We start from the raw sequence: 25,591 nt of genomic DNA on the forward strand, positions 1-25,591 counted from the left end.
TATAAAAAATATATATATATATATATATATATATATATATATATATATATATATATATATATATATATATATATATATATATATATATATATATATACAGTGAGGAAAATAAGTATTTGAACACCCTGCTATTTTGCAAGTTCTCCCACTTAGAAATCATGGAGGGGTCTGAAATTGTCATCGTAGGTGCATGTCCACTGTGAGAGACATAATCTAAAAAAAAAATTAAAGAAATCACAATGTATGATTTTTTTAACTATTTATTTGTATGATACAGCTGCAAATAAGTATTTGAACACCTGAGAAAGTCAATGTTAATATTTGGTACAGTAGCCTTTGTTTGCAATTACAGAGGTCAAACGTTTCCTGTAGTTTTTCACCAGGTTTGCACACACTGCAGGAGGGATTTTGGCCCACTCCTCCACACAGATCTTCTCTAGATCAGTCAGGTTTCTGGCCTGTCGCTGAGAAACACGGGGTTTGAGCTCCCTCCAAAGATTCTCTATTGGGTTTAGGTCTGGAGACTGGCTAGGCCACGCCAGAACCTTGATATGCTTCTTACAGAGCCACTCCTTGGTTATCCTGGCTGTGTGCTTCGGGTCATTGTCATGTTGGAAGACCCAGCCTCGACCCATCTTCAATTCTCTAACTGAGGAAAGGAGGTTGTTCCCCAAAATCTCGCAATACATGGCCCCGGTCATCCTCTCCTTAATACAGTGCAGTCGCCCTGTCCCATGTGCAGAAAAACACCCCCAAAGCATGATGCTACCACCCCCATGCTTCACAGTAGGGATGGTGTTCTTGGGATGGTACTCATCATTCTTCTTCCTCCAAACACGTTTAGTGGAATTATGACCCAAAAGTTCTTTTTTGGTCTCCTCTGACCACATGACTTTCTCCCATGACTCCTCTGGATCATCCAAATGGTCATTGGCAAACTTAAGACGTGCCTGGACATGTGCTGGTTTAAGGAGGGAAACCTTCCGTGCCATGCATGATTTCAAACCATGACGTCTTAGTGTATTACCAACAGTAACCTTGGAAACGGTGGTCCCAGCTCTTTTCAGGTCATTGACCATCTCCTCCCGTGTAGTTCTGGGCTGATTTCTCACCTTCCTTAGGATCATTGAGACCCCGCGAGGTGAGATCTTGCATGGAGCCCCAGTCCGAGGGAGATTGACAGTCATGTTTAGCTTCTTCCATTTTCTAATGATTGCTCCAACAGTGGACCTTTTTTTCACCAAGCTGCTTGGCAATTTCCCCGTAGCCCTTTCCAGCCTTGTGGAGGTGTACAAATTTGTCTCTAGTGTCTTTGGACAGCCCTTTGGTCTTGGCCATGTTAGTAGTTGGATTCTTACTGATTGTATGGGATGGACAGGTGTCTTTATGCAGCTAACGACCTCAAACAGGTGCATCTAATTTAGGATAATAAATGTAGTGGAGGTGGACATTTTAAAGGCAGACTAACAGGTCTTTGAGGGTCAGAATTCTAGCTGATAGACAGGTGTTCAAATACTTATTTGCAGCTGTATCATACAAATAAATAGTTTAAAAATCATACATTGTGATTTCTGGATTTTTTTTTTAGATTATGTCTCTCACAGTGGACATGCACCTACAATGACAATTTCAGACCCCTCCATGATTTCTAAGTGGGAGAACTTGCAAAATAGCAGGGTGTTCAAATACTTATTTTCCTCACTGTATATATATATATATATATATTTATTTATATGTACAAATTATACTTATACTTAGATTTGCTCAAAACAAATCCTTGAGTTTTGAGGTTGGCATGGTGGAATTTTTAGTTGTTATTTTTGCGTGCACTTCTGCTACTACTTTGAGTTACAGATAGTTCAGAACCCAGTGTTCAAATCCAATCACTCCCAAGCACTCATGGTTGGACAAAGCCCCATGAACCTTCAGCTTAGCTGTATCCTACAATCCTCCCGTACTTGAATATCGTGACCCACTTTCATTTCACTTGACCTTTTTCTTTTTACAAAGCGCTTTTTTCCACAGTTTCACATAACCGCCATCCTGGATTGTTAACAAACTGAAAAGTAGGTCATTATTACAAAACACGGAGGAAATGCAATTTACTGCATCATTAATTATATGCAGTGCCCGTCAAAGGTGTGGAAACACCCAGTCTTTTATAGTTTATGAGACACATGCATGCTCCTTTGGTTTCTATGCAACATAGTAGGTAAAAGACAAAAACACAGAAGAATTGGTCAGTGAATGAATAGAAGAAAGTTCTGTAGATTAGTTCAAATTTGACAGTTTTTGTAAGATGGAGTGTAAGATAAAAATAAATAGTTTAAAAATCATAAATAGTTTAAAAATCATAAATTGTGATTTCTGGATTTTTTTTTTTAGATTATGTCTCTCACAGTGGACATGCACCTACGATGACAATTTCAGACCCCTCCATGATTTCTAAGTGGGAGAACTTGCAAAATAGCAGGGTGTTCAAATACTTATTTTCCTCACTGTATATATATACTTCAATCTAATCATATATATAAAGAGACTAAGCAAAGTATTTTATTTGGATGTTTGGATAAACTAACTGTCTGGATGCCAAGTGTGTAAAGCTTGAAAAAAAAAATCAAAAGATCAATGTCAATACACATTTACAGTATATATTTGTTCAGCCAAGTCAATCTTCATACAGTTCAATTATCAATTTTTTCGCATGCAAACATAAGAAACATGCATGTGTCAAGCAGAGGTGGCAAAAGTACACACATCCTTTACTTAAGTAGAAGTACAGATACTCATGTTTTAAAATTCTCGGGTAAGAGTTGAAGTACTGATTAAACTTTTTTAAGTACAGTAACGAAGTATTTGTACTCCATTAGTTCCCACCTCTGTGGTCAAGTGAACAGAAAATGTAATGCTGCCTTTATCTACCATTTTTTACATGATAATTAAACCCTATCTGAACAAACTGTTCAAGCTAAGGACAGAAAACGCAACAAAGGAGCCAGAAAATTCTGCATTTTAGGTCATTTCCCAAAGGGACAAGAAGAAATATAGTCAAACGCTTACTCAGTATCTGGCACGGCCACTTGGCACCAAAATCAACGAGGAGCAGTGTTACTGAGTGTGTTGCAGCAAAGCGACGTTTCTTGTGTTGTTGGTTTTTTTACATAAAGGCAAAGAAGGGAACTATAAATCACCTTGCAACACACGGTGGCATAAAGTCTTTTTAAGTGATGAATCCAATTTTTGAAATGTTTCTGTTCAGGAGCCAGTAAACACAGTGATGCATGTCTGTAGATTTTTGTGAATCATGTTAGTGATTCATAGTGTTTGTGTGTGTGTGTGTGTGTGTGTGTGTGTGTGTGTGTGTGTGTGTGAGTATTTCAGCCAGTGCTGTAAGGGATTCTCTCAAAATAGATTGATAAAAGCAGGCACATATAAAAAAAAAAAAATTTAAATGACGTGCACAGACTCAGTCATGCATTCTAAACAGGGATATATGGATTATTTACTCATATTGTAGATCTATTTTAACAAATATCATGGATAAGTGATATCTTATTAAATAGATACAAAATCTTAAAAAAAAAATAAACATCAGCTGAGATTAGTTTAATGCTAGCAAGCAATGGCAGTATCAACAGGGCTAAATAAAATGCATCAGTACCATTAAAGACAGGTAGCCCTCGAGCATTTTAGTGCTTTTATTTAATCTGATGAAAAAATTGCTTTATCAACATTAAAATCCTTTCAAAATCAATCAGATATACTGCAGGGTTTCTTTCTTTTTTTTTTTTTTAAGATTTTAAATCTTACATATGATTTCTCCTTTGTACGGCATCCTGGCCACTGCACAGAGTTTCCCAACCTGAAATTGAAATCACGTTGCATATATCACAAAATAATATATTCAAAATATACACTGCTCGTCCCTAAAAAAAAGTCACACACTCGCTGTGTGCATTCGCTATGGGCATTCGCTGTGGGCATTCACTGTGGCACCGTTTCGATTAACTTCTGCAATGTCACAACATTTATTCCTGTCCAGAGTTGCAGTACTTTTTCTCATCAGACCACATGACCTTCTTCCATTGCTCCAGAGTTCAATCTTTGTGCTTCCTAGCAAATTGAAGCCTTTTTTTTCAATTAGGCTCACTAAAAAGTGGCTTTCTTAAAGCTACACAGCTGTTCAGTCCCAATTCCTTGAGTTCCCTTCGCATTGTGCGTGTGGAAATGCTCTTAATTTCACTATCAAACATCGCCGTGTGTTTTACTGTTGTTTTTTTACAACAGTTCTTAAGCCAATTTTAGTAGTTTCAGCGATCTCCTTAGACGTTTTCTTTGCTTGACGCTTGACAATAATTCGACCCCTCTGAAACAGATTAACATCTTTTCCACAACCACAGGATGTGTCTTCCAACATGGTTGTTTAAGAAATGAGAAGCTACTCACTGTATCAGTTTGGGTTTAATAAATTGTTGCCAGCTCTAACATAATCATTCATACAGTAATTATCCAATGGGAGATTCTTACCTAAATCCAGGTGGTGATTTTTTTCTGGACGGGCGGTGTATGTATTGCTATGAACGTTGACTAAAGAAATCAGGAAATATTCCTGTACAGAATGATATAAGAAGGCCATGATAAAATCTTACCTCGTCTCTTTGATTTATTCTTTTGAACACAAAGTCAGAGTAGGGCTTCCGGTAAATAAACCTTCCTGTCCCGGGCTTCGCCAAGACACGCCCATTTTCGTACACGATTCTGCCTCCAGAGATGGTCACCAGAGGAACGCCGTGGCACTCCATGCCCTCGAAGATGTTATAATCCACCGCCTGGTTGTGGGTCTTCGCTGAAATCACCCTGTGACAGGCACAATTGCTTTCCTGAGGCTTAAATTTGTGAATGGGTTTTATAGAACTTAGCCAATATAAATATTCTATAAATGGTTTTAAACTGGTATAAAAGAGATTTTTTAAAATTACACTTGTTGTGAAATGTTTCTTCAGGTGCTGCTTTTTGTACAAAAGATCACTGATGCCATGTATCAGGCATTTCGTCAGGCTTTACTATAATAACATATATAACAAACCTGTTCCAGCATGACAATGCCACTGTGCACAAAGCCAGCTATATGAAGACGCTTTACATTTGTTAGAGTGGAAGATCACGAGTGGTCTGCTACTGAGCTCTGACCTCAACCCTACTGAGCACTTTTGAGATAAATTGGAACGCGGACTGCACCCCAGGCCTCCTCATGTTAAATTAGTACCGGACTTCCCACTTTCTCTTCTTCTTCTTCACAGAAAAGTAAGCAAATTTGGACCAAATGTAGAATGGGATGTTTAAAAAGCACATCCGAATCCTTTGGTCATGAAAGCAATCTTTTTTTAATTGAATAAAACAGCTAAATATTTTCGAGTACAAACAAAATTCACTTTGTGTTTATTGAAAATAAGATTGTAAGACAATGTCGGTTGTTAAAAGCGCTAAAGAAATAAACTTGACTTGACTGAAAATAAGATCACTTCTAAATGCTCTTGTTCATCAAAATTTTCTGTTGATGTTTACTGTCAAAATTAAACACTGTTAAGGAGCTCAGTGAACTTCGCCTGCAGTAGTAAGAGATGAGATGGAGTAACGCTTCTGTTATTCACTACTGATGGCATGTGTATCATATTATAGCTGACACGCAATAATGACGGAGTCCATCCTACACAGTTGTCAGATGATCTGAGTCAATGCTACTAATAGAAAAATCTATTGGCTAAGTAGGGTAATCTGCTTTGAAGAAGTAGAGTCTAACTAGAATGCCAAATGACATGTTTAAACAAAAGACAATATGCATTATTCAATACTTGTGTAAATCTAAAATATAGAGTTCATCGTGTAACTCTGCTTTGTGGTGAGGTTTGGTTAATCCACCTTCTGTCAAATACAATATTAGCACCTTGAGAACCTTGTGATCCCAACAAAAAGCAGTAGCAGAATGCTAAGTGAATTTTCTTGCAAATAGAAACTAGTTTAACACTCAATAAAATCTGCATTATTGAACAGTGGTGTATCTCGTGATGTCTAATAAAAGCATGATGTGGTTTTTTTTGGCATTTGACACACATTTGGAGCAGCTTACTTTTATATCAAGAGTCTTGCCCAAGTGCCCAGCAATTGCAGCTTAGCAGTGCTGCGATTTGAACTTGCAACCTTATTGATCAGAAGTCCAATGTCACTAAGTCACTAAGAAACACAATCACCACAGAGAAACACGGTGGTGGCAGCATCATGCTGTTGAGATGCTTGTTTTTAGCAGGAACCACAACAGACAGCAGGGAAAACAAGGACAGGGTATGTAGAGATGGCAGTCCCAGATGTTCCAGTCAGCAAAAGACTGAAATACCCTCCAAAGGGTAACAACTCTAAGCCTGCTACCAATGCCACGAATCTGTTTGAATGATCCCAGTAATAAATCTTATAGCTCAAATCATTTGAGACAATATGACAAGATTTCATGCAACTTCTTGTGGTCTCCATTCAATTTGTCACAGCTTGTGCAACTTAGTCAAAAAGAATATTAGGATTCAGATGAGTGTGGATGGAAACATATCCTATTAGACGGCAGCAGAAATTGAAGCCTAACATGGTTTTAAGCCAAAGTATGGATTCAGGGAAATTAATACGTAACTCCTGGTTAATGAAGCTTGGTTTTGCAACTTTATACTATGCTATAAGTATTTAGCAAATAAAAAATTTTTTGGGCATAAGGACATTTTGATTCCTGAATGTTCCACCAGAATATGTTCTAGGGAGTTACAAATACATTACAAGGCTATGGGGACTTTTAAGTTTAGCTATAGGCAAAATCTATATCGTTTTTGAGAATGGTATACAGTGCAATTCGAAATATCATGTACTCTATGCTCAAAAAAGAAATACAAAAAAATCTTCTATTTCTGGTGTGGTGGGGCAGAAGGTTTTTTGCAGAAACACCTCATCAGCACATTGCAGGGACTTTGACGTGATTCAGAGCCGTGGCTGGAACAGAATGTCACCCAGGTGTGTGTCTTCCACGAAGAGACATACGTTTCTCATTAAAAGATGACAGATATTGCTTTCTACCAAGGCCAACTAAATGAAAAAATGCCCAACCAGGTTAACAAGAAACCAAAAGAATTCTTTGCTGTATTATTGGCCATGCAGAAGAAAAATTGACGTGGGTTTGTGTCAGAATCGGTACAGTTTTATGAGATAATAATTACTGGGAAAATGTACATAAGTTTTTGAGGAACAAAGACTGAAGAGTTTGGTTTTTTTGACGATACAGAATATTCTCTTTCAGTTTACTCTTCTTGATGATAGTGCCCTAGACTAGGGAACCCTATAGAAGAAGCCTGTTTTAACATAATTAATTACAGAAGCCCTATGCTTTAAAACAAGAAGATGAAAGTTTAACTGAAGATTAAAATAGTAAATTCATCTACTGAAGAATGTTGTGCAAATCCTAAATGCATGCACGGCTGAAAAAAAAAAGATAAGTCTAGTTACCAGGTATTTGTTAATTTCTAAATGTACTATTCTACGTCTTTTAAATGACCACAGTATTCATTTCTTTTTAATTTAATTCTTATGGCACTCTTGATATATGCAGTAGTAAAAGTATGTAATTGTAAAAATAAAACTTTGTAAAGAAAACAAAGAAACAAGCAAACATAAATAAATAATACATACACTTTTACTGTATGTATGAACCTGAATTAAAATCTATTTTCAATATCTAAAATGCTCAGATTTGACTAATCTACAATGAACTGAACTAATTTAGAACTAAACTAAAACGTTATACAAATATGAATTATCTTCATAAAAAATACTGTATTAATATAAACCCTATAAATACTGTTGCTAAATTACTACATAAATAATTATTAACAATAATGATAGTTAATAATTAAAAAACATTAAGTAAAAGGAAAAATAAAACTCAAACCCCAATCCAGCACAATTGCATGTATTTCACAATTGAATTAAAATACCTACATAGTTTTATCTACTATAGAATATCCAATCAGCACAAAACCATATGCTATTATAGTTTCCATATATGGAATGATGTGTTCCTCAATTCATTACAGCAAAATGCGTAGTCTGTGGCTGTCTCTAGGCCACCGGAAGCTTGCGTGACGTGCATACACGACTGCGCTTACACAAACGCTCAGCTCATACCAAGGGATTGGTGCTGTGCTTTGCTCAGCCGGTTCCAGCTGTTCTGAGCTACATTGAGTTGCTGTCCTTGAGCGATGTTCAGTGAGAGAGGAAACTGCGAAGCGCTCTTATGCAAGACACATTATAATTGTGGTTTTCAAGCTTGACACGAGTGTGTCTGTGTGTGCTTGTATAGCTGTATTGAAATATTTACATACAGGAGTGACAGGGAAGAGTGGCAGTTTGAATTTTTGTGACACCTTTGACCGGTTAAGTTTGAAGAAAATGATTTTTTTTTTCAAAAAGCTCAAAGAACCAAAGGAATTCAGAATATTAAGATAAAGGGGGAGGGGTAAGTATAGAATTGTAAAGACGTGTGTTTGTGAAAAGAAGATGAGGTGGGAGAAAGAGAGCTCTCCATGCATAACCATTTATGGCTCTATCATTTCACACATGCACACACACACACACATGCACACACTTCTCTTTGCGTCACAGTTTAGTGACAACACTGTAGTAAACCAACATGATTTGTCATCAGTAAAGAGGAAACTGCTCTAAACCACCGCCACAGTATTACGCAATGACGTATTCGTTTCTCTGTTTATATCTTGGAAAACATTTATAACAGATGACTTTCGATATAATCGGCTAATAAATTCACTGCAGAATTTGAAGCTTGTAGCTTACCCACCCCCCATACAATTTCATTTATCCCTCTTTTGGCCTTGCCCATATAAAGCATTGACTTGTTTTGTTATATCAGATTCAATACTGTCAGACTCAAGAATTTCTATTCCACTGTTTTATTGTGACATATATTTAGCTGTCTTAGGATTGCTTAATTTGTGTTGTTATTGCTGTTATATTCTTTCTGTATTTTATACTCGTTATTCTTGTGGTTGATATTTTTATTTCGTTATCTAATAATCGAAAAAGTATCAAAGTACACTAAGTACAGAGCAACATCGATGCACTGAAATACAATCAAAAAAATTTATTGATTATGATCATTCCAGACATCGTCTCAGGGGAGGTTGGATTTATTTAGGCACATTGAACATATTTATTAAAAGTTTGGTAAAGAAATGGTAGTGCTATGTGATATCAAACAACGAGCAACCCCATATAAACAAAATGGCATGTGTCATAATACCTCAGCGTAGATTTAACTGTGAGATTGGTAGTTGAATTAGACTCCTCCTATCGAAGCATCAAATCTTTTCGGGGGTCACCCCTAGTCTTGACTTACAGAACCTATATCTCTAACCGAACCTTGCCACTGAAAACAAGGTGTTGGGTAAATACTGTATTCTCTTGTCCAAAGCATTCTAAATGGCCTATAAAAACACTGAAGTTCTCAAACGAAGATTCTTAGAAGTTAATTTTACCTGGTAGCTTTTGGGTCCCAAATAACCAAGTCTGCATCTGAGCCTTTGGCTATCCTCCCTTTCCGTGGATAAAGGTTGAAGATTTTGGCTGCGTTGCTGCTGGTGACTGCCACGAATCGATTTTCATCCATTTTGCCGCTATGCTGAGGAAAGCGAATGTTAATATTGTAAGTGTTTTGCTTTTATCTTCCCCTCTCAAATCTCCATCAACCTTTATACACATTTTTCTGCATGAATCAAACCACATACAGTAATTCTTTGTCAGTGAGGCAAAAAACAAACAAAAAAAAACAGAAAATGGCTTATAGATCATCAATCTTTTTTTTTTTTTACTTTTAAATACTAATGTACTTTACAGAATTTGAGACTTTAGTGTAAAGAAACAAACACATTAAACCTGTTAAACACTAATGATGAATTGGAATACACACTGCACCCTAGGCCTAGAATGAGCCCCGACATTAGAACCTAACTTTACTAAAGCACTTGTGGCTGAATGAGGCCAAATCTCCACAAGCACATTCCAAAATCTAGTGAAACATCTTCCCAGAATAGTTGAGGTTATCGTAACAGCAAATGAGGAGTAAATGTGGAATAAACACTTCAGAAAGTACATACAAATTTTATGGTCAGGAGAACACAATAACATTATAGAACTTGGAAAGACTGACCACTCCTTTCTCCCAGATGACAGACATGCGATCCTCTACACCATTAACGCCGTTGGGGATTTTAGTGAAATCGTCTTTGCCCAGGGCTTTTTGGCATACGGAGAATGTGCAGTGATCAGTCCCGGTTACACTCAGATCATCACTAAAAAATTAAGTCGGATATTCATTAAATTGTATGCAGCATGACTATATAAAATAAAAGTATATGCTAATATAATTCAGGATTATTTTTTACTGATTTTGTAAACATGATGATGACTGGAGAATTTCTCAGATCAGATCATATATATTACATTTATTTATGTTGTGTGTACTTAGCGAGCAGGTCCATGAGGTAGCCGGGTGTGCTGGGGTCCGGTCTCAGCGGGGGTCCCATAACAAATCCTGCTGCATGTGCCCAGTCCTTGTGCCAGTAATGAGTGCCATCAGTACCCAGGCCAGCGGCTATGGGCTCGCCAAATACCACTCGCCCTGACCGGGCATGTTGCATAAATTTATTTTATTAATTTTTATAAATTGTGTACAGTGCATCCGGAAACTGAAATTCCTTATTCCAAAATGAATAACATTCATTACTTTCCTCAAAATTCTACAAATATCACTCCATCATGACAACATAAAATAAGTTTGTTTAAAATCTTTGCAAATTTATTACAAATAAAAAATTAATGTACAAAAGTTTTCACAGCCTTTGCTCAATACTGTGTTGAAGCACCTTTGACACCAATTACAGCCTCAAGTCTTCTTGAGAATCAACAATCTTGGCACACCTATTTCTGGGCAGTTTCTCCCATTCTTCTTTTCAGAACCTTTCCAGCTCCATTAGGTTGGATGGGGAGTGTCGGTGCACAGCCATTTTCAGATCTCTCCAAAGATGTTCAATTAAGTTCAGGTAGACACTGCTTTGTTATCTTGGCTGTGTGCTCAGGGTCGTTGTCTTGTTGGAAGATGAACCCCTTACCCCAGTCTGTGGTCCAAAGAGCTTTGGAGCAGGTTTTCATTAAGGGTTTCTCTGTATGTTGCTGCATTATTCTTTACCTCTATCCTGACTAGTGTCCCAGTTTCTGCCACTAAAAAACATCCCCACAGCATGATGCTGCCACCACCATGCTTCACTGTAAGCTTAGTAATTGGCCACGTGATGAGCGGTACCTGGTTTCCTCCAGACATTACGCTTGACATTCAGGCCAAAGATTTCAATCTTTGTTTCTCATTGTCTGAGAGTCCTTCAGGTGCCTTTTTGCAAAAACTCCAGGTGGGCTGTCATGTGCCTTTTACTGAGGAGTAGCTTATGCCTAGCCACTCTACCATACAGGCATGATTGGAGGAATGCTGCAGAGATAGTTGTTCTTCTGAAACGGTTTCCTCTCTCGACAGAGAATCACTGCAGCTCTTTCAGAGGGACTATCAGGTTTATGGTTACCTGCCTGACTAAGGCCCTCCTCGATCGCGCAGTTTGGCCGTTCAGTCTGCTCTAGGAAGATTGCTCTGACATGCATTGTTAACTGTGGGACCTTATATAGACGTGTTTTACCATACGTGGACTTCATTCAAGCTGCAGAAACATCTCAAGGATGATCAGTGAAAACAGGATACCCCTGAGCTCAATTTTGTGTCATGGAAAAAGCTGTGAATACTTCTGTACACGTGGTTTTTTTTTTTTTCCTTTTTTTTTTATTTTTTTTATAGATTTGCAAAGATTTCAAACAAACATCTTTCATGTTGTCATTATAGGGTATTTTTTATTTTGAGGAAAATAATGAATTTAATCAATTTCGGACTAAGGCTATAACAACAAAATATGGAAAAAAAATAAAGCGCTGTAAATGCTTTCAATGTCTATGACATTTAAACTAGACTTTTTAACCTTTAAACTATTTAAATGCACACATGCACACACACACACACACACACACACACACACACACACACACACACACACACACACATATATATATATTTATATTTGTATATATAACAATATTATTGTATGTATTTGGTAAGGATTATTTAATGCTATTTCTACATTCATTACTTCAGACTTCCATTTTAGAATAAGATTTGTTATCAGAGTCACCCACCATTTCTGCGAGCGTCAGCCACCACCTTAGCGGCTGACTTGCTCATGACGTGCACTACATACAGTGGGCTTTTGGCGGTATGGGCGATGGTGATGGCACGCTGAGTGGCTTCCGATTCCACATCCTCTGGCCGACAGAGTTCATGGCCCTCAGGTCCTGTGATTCCCATAGACAGCATTTTCTTGGTCCCCTAGATGGATTTAGAAAGTAGACCTTTTATGTTACAGAATGTGGAATTATCAATGTACTGCTCAGTCTTTTAGAGCAGAGTTAAACATGTTGACTTTAAACTGTTTAAAAGTGCAGATGGATAACTTTAAAACTTTTAGACAAGGTTTGAACTGGTCAGTAAGACATGTCACAAAGTGGCTGTATAAAAACCATTAGTCACATGTCACATAGCCACATATGTATCTACTGTATATGACAGCTCCTAACTTGCCGGACCAGTAAGTAGCTTGTGGATTTCCAAAAACACAATGTTAGAGATACCTAGACACATTAGAACTGTGTTTGGAATCACAGCTATGACACACTGAGGGGTGATGTTGACCTTGTAGAACTTAAATCAAGTGCATATTGACACCCACTGAACAGCAACAAAAACATTCTAGACTAACATGATTGAGTAATTTCCATAAGGAAAATCACACTGCACTACAAGGTCTGTGTATAATACCAGTAAAATACCAAATCATTAAGGCAGTTTGGTGAGTAGATCTTCGGGAAAAGCTTTCAAGGTGTTCTAACACTTAAACCAATCCAAGCTAGTAGTCATGGAGTTCTGAATGTCACTTAAAATATAAATACACTCGCCACAGCCTGAAGTAAGGAAAAAATATACTATTAGAGAGGAACAGATTAATTCCAGAAGCAGGTATCTCAGATGCACATTGGGTCTGACATGTGCATGACAGGAACAATAAACATAGGATATCAGTTCATTACACTATACGGCCAAAAGTTGACTACCACATCCATTTTGTAAATTGTTGACAAATCTGGTACGTGTGCGCAAAATGAGCTCTGTAATGACAAAGTTTGGCTGTAAGGACTCGAGTGGCCTCCGCTTATCCCTGATCTCTGTATAAATTTGAGTTACGGAAGGTACAGAAATCCCCACAGCCAGGCAACAAAATCAAGCAGACAGCATTCCTGAAAAAGTGGAAAATAATTAGTGCAACTGAGCACGAAGTCAGGTGTCCACAAACGTTTTTGAGTTTTGAGCATGTCAGCATTTCTGAGCACATTCTCCAAAAAAATTCCAGGTTAAATCTTACTGCCCCTAGTGGTTAGAGTAGATAAAAAAAGACCTACAATTCTGCTGCAAATTAAGTATAAATACCACTAGGTGGCAGTAGTGGATCAATGTTTAAAGCTCTAGATAACTGATTAGAAGGTCAAGGGCTCAAGCTATAGCTCCACCAAACGACCACCATTAGTGACTTTATGTATGCGATATATCATTACCTAACCTTGAACTCTGAGCTTCTGAACAAGCTTGGATATGCAAAGAAAAGTATTTCACTGTTTTGTAATGTATATGGTAAAAAAAATAAAGGCTTTCTCTTTATCACTAGTACCTGTGCAGTGGTTACACTGAGTTATACTGTTTTAATGCTATGAGTTATTGCAGGTTTTTGTTATAACCTTTTTATAAAATACATATTTGCTGCCCTCTAGTGGTCCATTTAGTCATGACCGCTAAAGTTCACAAAAATAGTAGGTTTGCTTACTATCCTCGTTCACAAACATTTATGCATATAAATGTTTGTGAGCACATTTTTGTCAGGGTATAACTCTGTGAATTAAAAAAATATATATATTTTTTTATAATAATTGTTTAATAATAAAATAAATATCATTTATTTCTTCATCTTCAGCAAAGTACTTTATTGTAGTCAGGGTCACGGAGGATTCAGAGCCTATCCAGAGTAGGGATTCACAACCAATGCAGTTCAAATAAAAGCAGTTCGTATAGAATTTGGAACATTACAACTGAACATTCAAATGCTGGTCAGTTGTAAAATGATTAAGTACTACAGTGCCTTGCAAAAGTATTGACCCCCCTTGGCGTTTTTCCTATTTTGTTGCCTTACAACTCGGAATTAAAATTGATTTTTATTTGGATTTCATGTAATGGACATACACAAAATAGTTCAAATTGGTGAAGTGAAATGAAAAAAATAACTTGTTTCAAAAAATTCTAAAAAATAAATAACGGAAAAGTGGTGCGTGCATATGTAATCACCCCCTTTGCTATTAAGCCTTTAAATAAGATCTGGTGCAACCAATTACCTTCAGAAGTCACGTAATTACTTAAATAAAGTCCACCTGTGTGCAATCTAAGTGTAACATGATCTCTCTCTCTCTCTCTCTCTCTCTCTCTCTCTCTCTCTCTCTCTATATATATATATATATATATATATATATATATATATATATATATATATATATATATATATATATATATATATATATACACACACCTGTTCTGAAATGCCCCAGAGTCTGCAACACCACTAAGCAAGGGGCACCACCATGATGATCTATGATGATCACAAATTGTTCTGTATTGTTGAAAGATTTATGACCAAACTCTTGATGTCACCCATATGAGGATGGGTTCCCCTTTGAGTCTTGTTCCTCTCAAGGTTTCTTCCTCATATCATCTAAGGGAGTTTTTCCTTGCCACTGTCGCCACGGCTTGCTCATCAGGGACAAACGCACACCATTCACCTTCACTGTTGTTTTCTGTAAAGCTGCTTTGAGACAATGTCTGTTGTGAAAAGCGCTATACAAATAAACTTGACTTGACCACCAAGCAAGCGGTACCATGAAGACCAAGGAGCTCGCCAAACAGGTCCGGGACAAAGTTGTGGAGAAGTACAGATCAAGGTTGGGTTATAAAAAAATATCCAAAACTTTGATCATCCCACGGAGCACCATTAAAGCCATTATTGAAAAATGGAAAGAATATGGCACCACAACAAACCTGGCAAGAGAGGGCCGCCCACCAAAACTCACAGACCAGGCAAGGAGGGCATTAATCAGAGAGGCAACAAAGAGACCAAAGATAACCCTGAAGGAGCTGCAAAGCTCCACAGCGGAGATTGTAGTATCTGTCCATAGAACCACTTTAAGCTGTACACTCCACAGAGCTGGGCTTTACGGAAGAGTGGGTTAGGGTTAGGGTTAGGGTTAGCCATTGCTTAAAGAAAAAAAAAAGCAAACACGTTTGGTGTTCGCCAAAAGGCATGTGGGAGACTCCCCAAACATATGGAAGAAGGTACTCTGGTCGGATGAGACTAAAATTGAGCTTTTTGCCCATCAAGGAAAACGCTATGTCTGGCGCAAACCCAACACCTCTCATCACCCCGAGAACACCATCCCCACAGTAAAGCATGGTGGTGGCAGCATCATGCTGTGGGGATGTTTTTCATCAGCAGGGACTGGGAAACTGGTCAGAAATGAAGGAATGATGGAAGGCGCTAAATACAGGGAAATTCTTGAGAGAAACCTGTTTCAGTCTTCCAGAGATTTGAGACTGGGACGGAGGTTCACCTTCCAGCAGGACAATGACCCTAAGCATACTGCTAAAGCAACACTCGAGTGGTTTAAGGGGAAACATTTAAATGTCTTGGAATGGTCTAGTCAAAGCCCAGACCTCAATCCAATTGAGAATCTGTGGTATGACTTAAAGATTGCTGTACACCAGCGGAACCCATCCAACTTGAAGGAGCTGGAGCAGTTTTGCCTTGAAGAATGGGCAAAAATCCCAGTGGCTAGATGTGCCAAGCTTATAGATACATACCCCAAGAGACTTGCAGCTGTAATTGCTGCAAAAGGTGGCTCTACAAAGTATTGACTTTGGGGGGGTGAATAGTTATGCACGCACAAGTTTTCTGTATTTTTGTCTTATTTCTTGTTTGTTTCACAATAAAAAACATTTTGCATCTTCAAAGTGGTAGGCATGTTGTGTAAATCAAATGATACAAACCCCCCAAAAAATCAATTTTAATTCCAGGTTGTAAGACAACAAAATAGGAGAAACGCCAAGGGGGTCAATACTTTTGCAAGGCACTGTACATACTGTGATAAAGGCACTTTATAAAGGCAGCAATTGGGACAAATGGGTTTATTATAGCATTTCATCAGTCATCATTGGAGGAAAACACTATCCAAAAAACAGTTTAGACTTTCTCATGTTACACAGTGTAGATTGCACTATAGTTATGTGTACGTCAGACAATAAATTCACCAGATTTCTACATTGTGTCCTTGAGGATGAGGGTTTATGCATTTTAATCAGTAAAATATTTAAGTATGTTGAAATAAGAAAACACTGAGAACTTTATCGGAAAAGCACACTAAGGTTTTGCAATTGAGTTCACTATATTGCGTTGGCTACATGGTCTTGTTTTCTTTGCTAATCCCAGATTTGACTAGCATCCATTAGATTAGCATAAATTGACCAGACACTATCAGTTAATCACCATATAGAGTATATAACTTCCGATTACTTGTTGATGAACAAACTATTTAGCATTGCTCAAGCATATAATTAGAAGACTTTCAATGAAAAATCAGTGTTATTTACAGAAGATATGCTACTTTTCCTGTAAAACCCATTATATTATAAAATGATTGGATTTTTACAATATTTCCCCAATGCTTAAGTCATTTACAAGTAGCAGCAGAACAAGTGTAGATCTTAAAATATTATCTATACTTTAAACTTTTCACATTTCTCAGTAATTCTTTAAGCCCTGGCCAGTAAGAGATCCCCATTTTTTAACAGAAGTAATTAGTAAAGTATGACAGCACGCATGGACCCTGACCTGACATCCTGTTAATATTTCTAAACCCACACGAAGCCATGTGTCTGAACGATAGACCCGATGTTGTTTACATTTCGCCGCTCGTTGTTTGCTCGTGTTAATGTCACGTCATTCTAACGTCAATGATTTCAGATCAAGGATGCAGACATAATGCCACGCAGGCATATTTAACTTTTTCTCAGGTTCACTACACTACGAGTTCACTGCATTACACATTGCAGTGTGCTGATGTGGTCTCTAAGTTTTTGTCTTATCTAAGCAAATTTCACAGATATGTTTGTGTTATGTTGTGGGGGAGTGGTGGCTCCAGCGGTTAAGGCGCTGGTTTGGCGATCGGAAGGTCTGGGCTTCAAGCCTCGGTATCGCCAAGCTGCCACTCTTGGGCCCTTGAGCAAGGCCCTTAACCCTCAATGCTCCGGGGGTCCCTTACGAGGGAAATATCAAGGTCCGTGACGTGGGGCCGCCTTCCCGTGGGCTCACCACCTGCAGGAGGGACCGTAAGGGACGGTGCTATGAGGATTGGGCAGCAGTCGGAGGCGGGGGCCTGCTTAGACTGCTGCCCCCGCGACCCAAATTACGAATAAGCGGGAGAAAATGAATGAATGTTTGTGTAATGTTGTATGTCCATGTCCTCTTTTTTGCTCTCTTTTCTCGTTTAGATTAGTGTGCACGTGTCACGATGTTGTTTCTACAAAAAGTACACTGAGGAATATATGAAAAGAATAGATAGATGGATGGATGGATGGATGGATGGATGGATGGATGAATGGATGGATGGATGGATGAACAAATGAATGGACAAATAGTTTGATAGATAAAACATTGTATTCTGGTATTAAGGCTCTACATAGCTTTTTCCCAGAGCTCCCTCAGACATCATTCTTTGCTTCTGTGGTGTTTTTTTGTTTTTTTTTTGCACTGGTGCCTTTTTTTGTCTCCTTTCTCCTAATCTGAAAATAATGCTGAGGTTTTGCTAGTTTTACTAATTTGCTAAAGTGATTTTGTATATTTAACTAAGCTAGCCTGATTTCTTTACTGATCACAGGTTAGACTAGCATCATCTGCATTAGATAGCATAAACTGACTAGACATGATGTAAAATCTTAGCTGATTGTAATACTGGTTAATCACCAAATGCATTTCTTCTTTGGTCCATGAGCTTAGCCGGATAGCTAGATAGATGACCTCACTATTAATAAGGATCTAAAAGGCTTTTTTATGTTCTCCTTAGACCCTTCTGCTTCTTCTTCTTCTTTCGGCTTCTCTTATTAGGGGTCGCTATAGCGGATTATCCGTCTCCATACATCCATGCTTTACATCTGCCACTTTCAAGCCAGTCTTCCCTCACCACATCCATAAACTTCCTCCTTGGACTTCCTCTTTCCCTCCTTCCAGTGGGTACATTCTCAGCATTCTCCCACAGATATACCCCATGTCCCTCCTCTGCACATGTCCAAACCATCTAAATCGGGCCTCTCTCCTCTCCTACAATCCGGGTCCTACATCCCTCTAATAAACTCATTTATAGTCCTGTCTATTGTAGTCACTTCCAATAAACATCTCAAAATCTTCATCTCTGCTACCTCCAGCTCCACCTCCTGTCTTTTACTCAATGCCACTGTTTTTAAACCATACAACATCGCAGGTCTCACCACAGTCCTATAAACTTTCCCTCTCACTCTTGCAGATACTCTTTTATCACAAATCACTTCTGCCACTCTTCTCCACCCACTCCCCCCTGCCTGATTTGAAGTAAGTCGGCTTTAAAGATGACTTTGCATTTGCATAACAAGCACTCGTTTAGTTCTCCTTACCTCTGCAATCAGATCTCCGTTTTCAGCGTGGACTTGCGCGATGGCTCCAATGTCCTTACAGTGAGAGAAAACGGCGTAGAGCTCGTCGTCACGCAGCATGAACACGTCTTTATAGGCCATAAATGTCTTGAAGGAGTTTATTCCTCTCTCAAGGACGAGAGTCTTCATCTCTTGTTTGACCTGAAAGCAGATCATTGAGCAAATTGCTGATCGATTCATTAATTTAAAGGGTGTGTAATTAATCATATATGGATTACATGCATGAATTATGTTTAGGAAATAGAGATCTTTGTATGTTGTGATGCAAAGAAAGTAATATAAGTTTTAAAAAAAAGGCATGTGACTTGTCTTGCCCAGTGGTTTTTTTATGAAATGTATACAGATACAGACAGACGGATGGACAGATAGACAAACAGACAGAAAAACTGATAGATAGATATCTAGATACGCTGACAAAGAGACAGGAAGGTAGGTACTGAAACGTGGAACATGATGTCTCAACTTTTTAACCTCTTTTCCCAAAAATCCTCTCTTATATTTAAAGATGATAAAGATTATAAAATATGAAAACTGCCTTACCATAGATTCTTGCTAACTCGTGAACAGAACAGAAAAATTCAATTTGATTTTTAATGACTTACACTATCGTCCCACCAGGTAACGGCGACGTGGAGGGAATAGTCACAGCACACTTTCGCGTCAGCGATCCTCCTCCACCTCTCGTATGCTTCCAGCAGAGAAGCTCCTTTTCGAGGGATCACAAAATCCAGGATCATCGTGGTTCCTCCGGCTAATGCAGCCTGCAAAAGACAACAAAACTCACACTGACTTTGTGAAGAAACTCATAAAAAGTTGCATCTCAGTTGTTAAGCCAGAGCTGATTAAACTAATTTATAAATTAATTAACAGCAACATTAATGCAACAATTAAGTATTCATAAAAATTCACAAGTTTGTGTAAAACTCACTAATCTGAAACTCCACTGAGCTTCAAAGTGTATAACTGGTTAGACTTACTGCAGTTTTTTTTTACAAATATATTTACAGTATGATGTTAATTTTTGGTGGTTACTTTACAAATACCTGGATAAATGATCTGGGGTCTGTATTGGATTATTAACAACATGACAAGTATCTTAATGGCGTAAATGTTTATTGCTAAATTGAAATACCTCATTAAGGCCATAGTGTAAAAAAAACCAATAGGTTTTCACACTACATTTACAATCTGTTGGAAGTTTTTGTACATCATTACTGCACTTTTTAAAACATTTTTCAGCTATTTGTACTTTTTCTGAGGTTTTCATTTGGGGAAACTGACTTCAATACATTTTTGGAATAATTTTACTATATACTCCACTGCATTTCAGAAAAACATGCTGCTTCTTGCTAATGTAAAGTAATTACACAACACACTGTACTGTGTAGGGTGTGTTACAATGAGAACCTGTTTTAAGTCCACAAGCATAATTTCATGGTTATGGCAAGAATTCATGTTGAGTAAGTTTTCTCTCATGATTTGTGTCTGTAACAATAGAAATGTCACTCATCAAAATATGTGAAAAGGAGAATGTAACAGTATCAACTATTTCAAAATACAGTTCTTATAGATACAGTACTTTTACATTTAGCGTAATATATAAGCAGGGGATTTGTATTTTTACTCAAGTACAGGAATATGTACTTCAACTTCACTGCTTATACACAACTACAACATTTGTACATGTACAGCATGTATAAAAAGAGAAGTAGCCTTGTGAAAAACCTTGTTTAAAACGCATCAAATTGAAAAGTATTTTGAATCTACAGCTCAACAGCATTAATAAAAGGGAAATGAAGAAAAAAAAAATAATAAAATTAGGACAAAGGAAGACCGAGTGATTAACAAATATCTGAACTCTATCTTGCAATCCTACTCTTTGACCTGTTCTTTTTATCCAAACTTTAAAATCTTCCCATATTTACAATTGCTTGGCCAATATTTGCTGATTCCACTGGGCATATCAGAGTCAGAATCAGAATCAGGTTTATTGGCCAAGTGTGTTGACACATACAAGGAATTTAGTTCCAGCTGTTTGTGACTCTCAAAAGTACAGACAGAAATAAAACCTATACATGACAAAACAGACAAGACAAGACAAAAACAGACTATACAAGACAATACAGACAATATGAGACAGTATAGACAGTGTGGGTAATAAATTGGGATACAGATCAGTAATGTACATAAAGTGTGGGAGTGCATGGTAGTGCAAATGACAGTATTGTGTGTCAGGTATAATAGAGAGTTTACTATAAAACTTTGTACAGTATATAGCAGCCATAGTGTGTGCAACATATACAGATAATGTGATGACTGAGAGTTCTGTGCGGTACTTAGATAGATATGAGCAGGGAATATATTTATGGTCAGTTGTTAGTGAGGGTGATTGCTTGGGGAAAGAAGCTGTTCCTGTGTCTGGCAGTTTTGGTGAACAAAGTTCTGTAGAGCCTGCCAAAAGGGAGGAGCTGAAAGATGTTGTGTCCAGGGTTTGAAGGGTCATTAATGATTTTTTCTGCCCGGTTTCTGGTTCTTGTATGGTACTGGAGAGTCCTGGAGAGTGGGCAGGGGAGCACTCTTTATTAATGTGTTAATTATACTGGTTGTAGAACATATTTTTTCCTCCATCTTGAAACCTGATAGTCAGCAACTGTTGTAGCAACCCTGGGAAATGGTAGCTTGGTGGTTTAGATGAAGGACTTCTGTTTGGAGAGCAGTGAGTTCAAATCCCAGCTCTACCATGATGCTACTGCTAAGCCTTTGAGCGAGGCCTTTAACCCTGAACTGCTCAAGTGTATACAAATGAGATCATTGTAAGCTGCTCTTGATAACTGATTCTGCCAAAGCTGTAAATGCAAAAATTTATCTTTGATGTGTTGCATGTAAATAGTGGTTATTTAAATTTTTTTTGCATGCCAGATACACTGACCAGGCATAACTTACCTACTGCCTAATATTGTGTTGGCTTCCATTTTGTTGCCAAAAACGGTCCTGACCCATCGTGCATTAACAGCATTCACTTCTTCAGCAGTTTGAGCTACAGAAGCTCATCTGTTGCCTGCATCAGAGTGCTTCGCCCATGACCCTGTCAGCAGTTCACCACTGTTCCTTCCTTGGACCACTTTTGATAGATATTGAGCACTGCAGACCGGGAACAGCTCACAATAACTGCAGTTTTGGAGATGCTCTGACCCAGTCGTCCAGTCAAAATTTTGTTCAAATCCATACGCTGGCCCATTCTTTCCTGCTTATAACACGTCTGTCTGATATAGCCCACTCACTAACAGGTGCCATGATGAAGAGATATTCAGTGTTATTCAGTTCTCTGGTTATACTGTTATAATGTCATAAGATTATGACTGATCAGTGTATATTCACTTGCAAAACTGAACTTAAAATGTTTATGTATATATATTTTTTTGCAATGACTCTAGAATATGAGTAAAAATCTCGAGAGATCACTAGTTCCTGAAATACTTAGAATCACATCAGCCGTAAAGAACAATGCCACAACCAAAATCACAGTGTTTGACATTTGAAGCTTCCTCAAACTGTATCTGCAATATGACAGCATTGCACTTTTACTGTGTGACTGATTGACTGAATAATTGGCTTACTGCATGAATGAGCAGAGGGTCAGGTGTTTCTTTCTTTTTTTTTTTTTTTTTTAGAGTGTGAGTGTGTGTGTGTGTGTGTGTGTGTGTGTGTGTGTGTGTGTGTGAGTGTGTGTGTGTGTGTGTGTGTGTGTGTGTGTGTGTGTGTGTGTGTGAGTGTGTGTGTGTGTGTGTGTGTGTGTGTGTGTGTGTGTGAGAGAGATAGAGATGAGTGATATGTGTGTTTGCTTATGTATTCCATCAATGTCATAACGGAAATGCCCATGTTACCTCGGTACCCGTGCGGAAATCATCCACAGCCACAGTGCCCATGAACTCCAGCTCCATATGTGTGTGCGTGTCTATTCCTCCAGGTAGCAACAGTTTCCCACTGGCGTCCAGCACCCGAGTACCACTCATCGGCACCTGTAGCTCAGGGCCCACCGCCTGGATCACCCCGTCCTCTATAAAAACATCAGCTAACTCGGAGCACTCCACATTCACCACCTTACCTCCTTTAATTAAAATCCGGTCATAATCAGACATCGTGATTACGCTCTGATTAATGCTCTAATTAAATAATTGAAACTCCAAATAGAAAGAATTTAGTGTCTTTTCTCAACCTCAGTCTGCTTGAAAAGTGTGTACAGTTGTGAAATATGGCCAATAGTCCTGAAAGGCGGAGTGAAAATTTTTCTGTTCTTTTTTTTTTTTTTTTTCAACTCCTCCCTCTGTCATAGACTCATCCCTAGTTTCTCACAAACGTATCTTATCATAGTACATATTATTACTATATATTAAACCTTGTGAAAAAAACCTGCATTCAGTACTAGTAATATTTTCAAACAAGTTTAAAATACATTTTAAATAAGTAAATCAAAAATACATAAATCAGTCAATCAAACTAAGCCTGATTTTCCTGCTTATGCCTCCACATACCATAGAAAATCAAACCCTTTGAAACAGTTGCCATTTGTACTGTAAGTCAAAGTTTTACCTCAAGTATAATAACGTGGAGCAAAAACAATAGCAAACAAAAAGACTAATTATTATCAAGGGCCCTGTGGTTAAGGCATTGGACTTTGGATCGGAAGGTCACAGGTTTAAATCCCACCACAACTGAGCTGCCAGTGCTGGGCCCCTGAGCAAGGCCCTGAACCTTCCCCTTCTCAGTTGTAAGTCGCTCTGGATAAGGGCATCTGACAAATGTTATAAATGTAAAGATTACCTTTTATTGCTGTAAGAAATGTTTACAACATGATGAATTAGAGATTTTGTGTTGGAGTTTTGGTGTATTGGTGCGTTTGGGTTACTGTTTATTCGACCACATGAGTGTGCTGTTTATACACGAATGAGTAAAAATGAGGCGTTTATATAAGAACAGTAATGCAAAAAGATCTAAATGTTAGGCAACAAGGAGAAAACCTGCTTGTAGTTATATTTTTAGATCTGTTCGTGCCAATTTCTATGAAAAGCTTGAATACTATTTTGGCAGCAATGATTTTTTTTAATATTCGCTTGTCAATAGGTTTAAGCAATAACTCTACATTTGTAATTTTAGATTGTGCTTTTTTTCCTTTAATGTGTTTTTTTCTTATATTATGTGAAATTCTCTCCCTATTGAGATTACTAAAGCTGAATATTTTAGAGTTTTAAAACTACTTTAAAATCCAACTTTTTCAGTTTAGTTTTGTCAGGTGATTTTTTTCCTATTTATTAATATTTTTTTGATGTTTACAGTTTTTCTCAGTTGCCTCAGAGATCAGAAATGAAATTCTCAAAATGTTCAACCTCCACATCATTTAGTCATTTGTGCACATCATAAAAGCATTTCTTGTTGCTTTGATCGAATTGCGAACGTTTTTATTTAATTTTATTCTTTTAAATGGTTATGTACACTTGTCTGCTGTTTCCTACATGATCAGTTGTTTATGTCATGTTGATCAAAATATATTATACTACTTTCACCTAAATCATCTAAACCCCCAAAACATCTGGGCATCAGTTCATTGCATAAGTGATTGAGTGCAAAATGGTAAAACCAGTTGTTAAAAATTTTGATTAAACTTTTATTTGTAAATGTCTTGAATTGATTAATTGTGCAGATGAATCTTGAATGTCACTAATGAAAGAGTGTATGGCATCAGATCAGCCAATAATCAACTAGTTCTCTAAAACAGGTCAAAGGTGAATCTTGTGAACCTTCGATTGGAGAGTGTATACAGAGCAAAACATAGAATTATAAATTCTGAAAATGGATAAACAACTAAGAAACAAACAAACACTTTATAGTACAGTAAAAGTGTGAATCCTGTCTGGTCTCTTACAATCAAATAAATCAAATTTGCAATCAAATAAATACATTTGTGCTGCTGAAATTCATAGATGCCGTACAAAAGAAATTCAAGTTTTGTGCATTTTCAATCACTGTGATCAAAACAATAGTTTATATCAAGAAATACCGAAACTGTGCAGCGTCATACTGACAACATGACTAAACATTTTCACGATCTTGTTTGTGAACAATTGCAAAGAGACTTTTCATTCTGATGAGATTGAGATGTTCATGGACACAAATACTTACTTTTTAGAGACGATAAGGATTTTGAGAGGCTTTTGCAAGAAATGTTGTGTTGTGCTGTTTTTACACATTGTTTTGAGAAATGCACTTACTGGTTCACAAATATTAAGAATGATTCAAGAAATGTTTCAAAGCAAATGAGAAAAACTGTATTTACTTATTGTATTATTTATTTATTTATTTCAAATCCTATTTTTATGCTTCAAAATTGCCTTAAAACGCAACTTTTAAAGGCACTATATGAAATAAAGATTATTATAATATTATTATATAAAGTGGGATATAGTATAACTTGAAAGCTTTACTCCAATATAATCAGGTCCAGGAATGTACAATAAATACAATAAGGTATATCTTTTTCTTCTTCTTCTTCTTCTTTTTCTTTTT

The 25,591-nt window shown here is 37.5% G+C and overlaps 1 protein-coding gene across 1 annotated transcript; it reads right to left on the reverse strand.

The window, feature by feature from the left end:
- Positions 1-3,683: 3,683 nt before the first annotated feature.
- Positions 3,684-23,851, reverse strand: dpys (dihydropyrimidinase). Its single transcript, XM_083529972.1, has 9 exons — positions 22,915-23,851; positions 19,633-19,791; positions 18,992-19,171; positions 12,337-12,526; positions 10,570-10,726; positions 10,256-10,397; positions 9,585-9,727; positions 4,650-4,857; positions 3,684-3,862 (listed from the first exon to the last, which is right to left on the reverse strand). The coding sequence occupies exons 1-9, from the start codon at positions 23,167-23,169 to the stop codon at positions 3,800-3,802; spliced, it is 1,497 nt and encodes a 498-aa protein (XP_083386098.1). The 5' UTR covers positions 23,170-23,851; the 3' UTR covers positions 3,684-3,799.
- Between the last annotated feature and the right edge of the window lie 1,740 nt (positions 23,852-25,591).

The sequence above is a fragment of the Silurus aristotelis genome, assembly GCF_946808225.1.
Source record: "Silurus aristotelis genome assembly, chromosome: 25".
In the NCBI taxonomy this organism is placed as follows: domain Eukaryota; kingdom Metazoa; phylum Chordata; class Actinopteri; order Siluriformes; family Siluridae; genus Silurus; species Silurus aristotelis.

Coding starts and splice junctions, on each gene's coding strand:
- dpys (XM_083529972.1), bottom strand. CDS start 23,169: ATGTCTGATTATGACCGGATTTTAATTAAAGGAGGTAAGGTGGTGAAT. Junction 12,527..18,991: donor ACGGAGATCTGATTGCAGAG/GTAAGGAGAACT, acceptor AAATCCATCTAG/GGGACCAAGAAAATGCTGTC. Junction 3,863..4,649: donor GAATAAATCAAAGAGACGAG/GTAAGATTTTAT, acceptor TTTCAATTTCAG/GTTGGGAAACTCTGTGCAGT.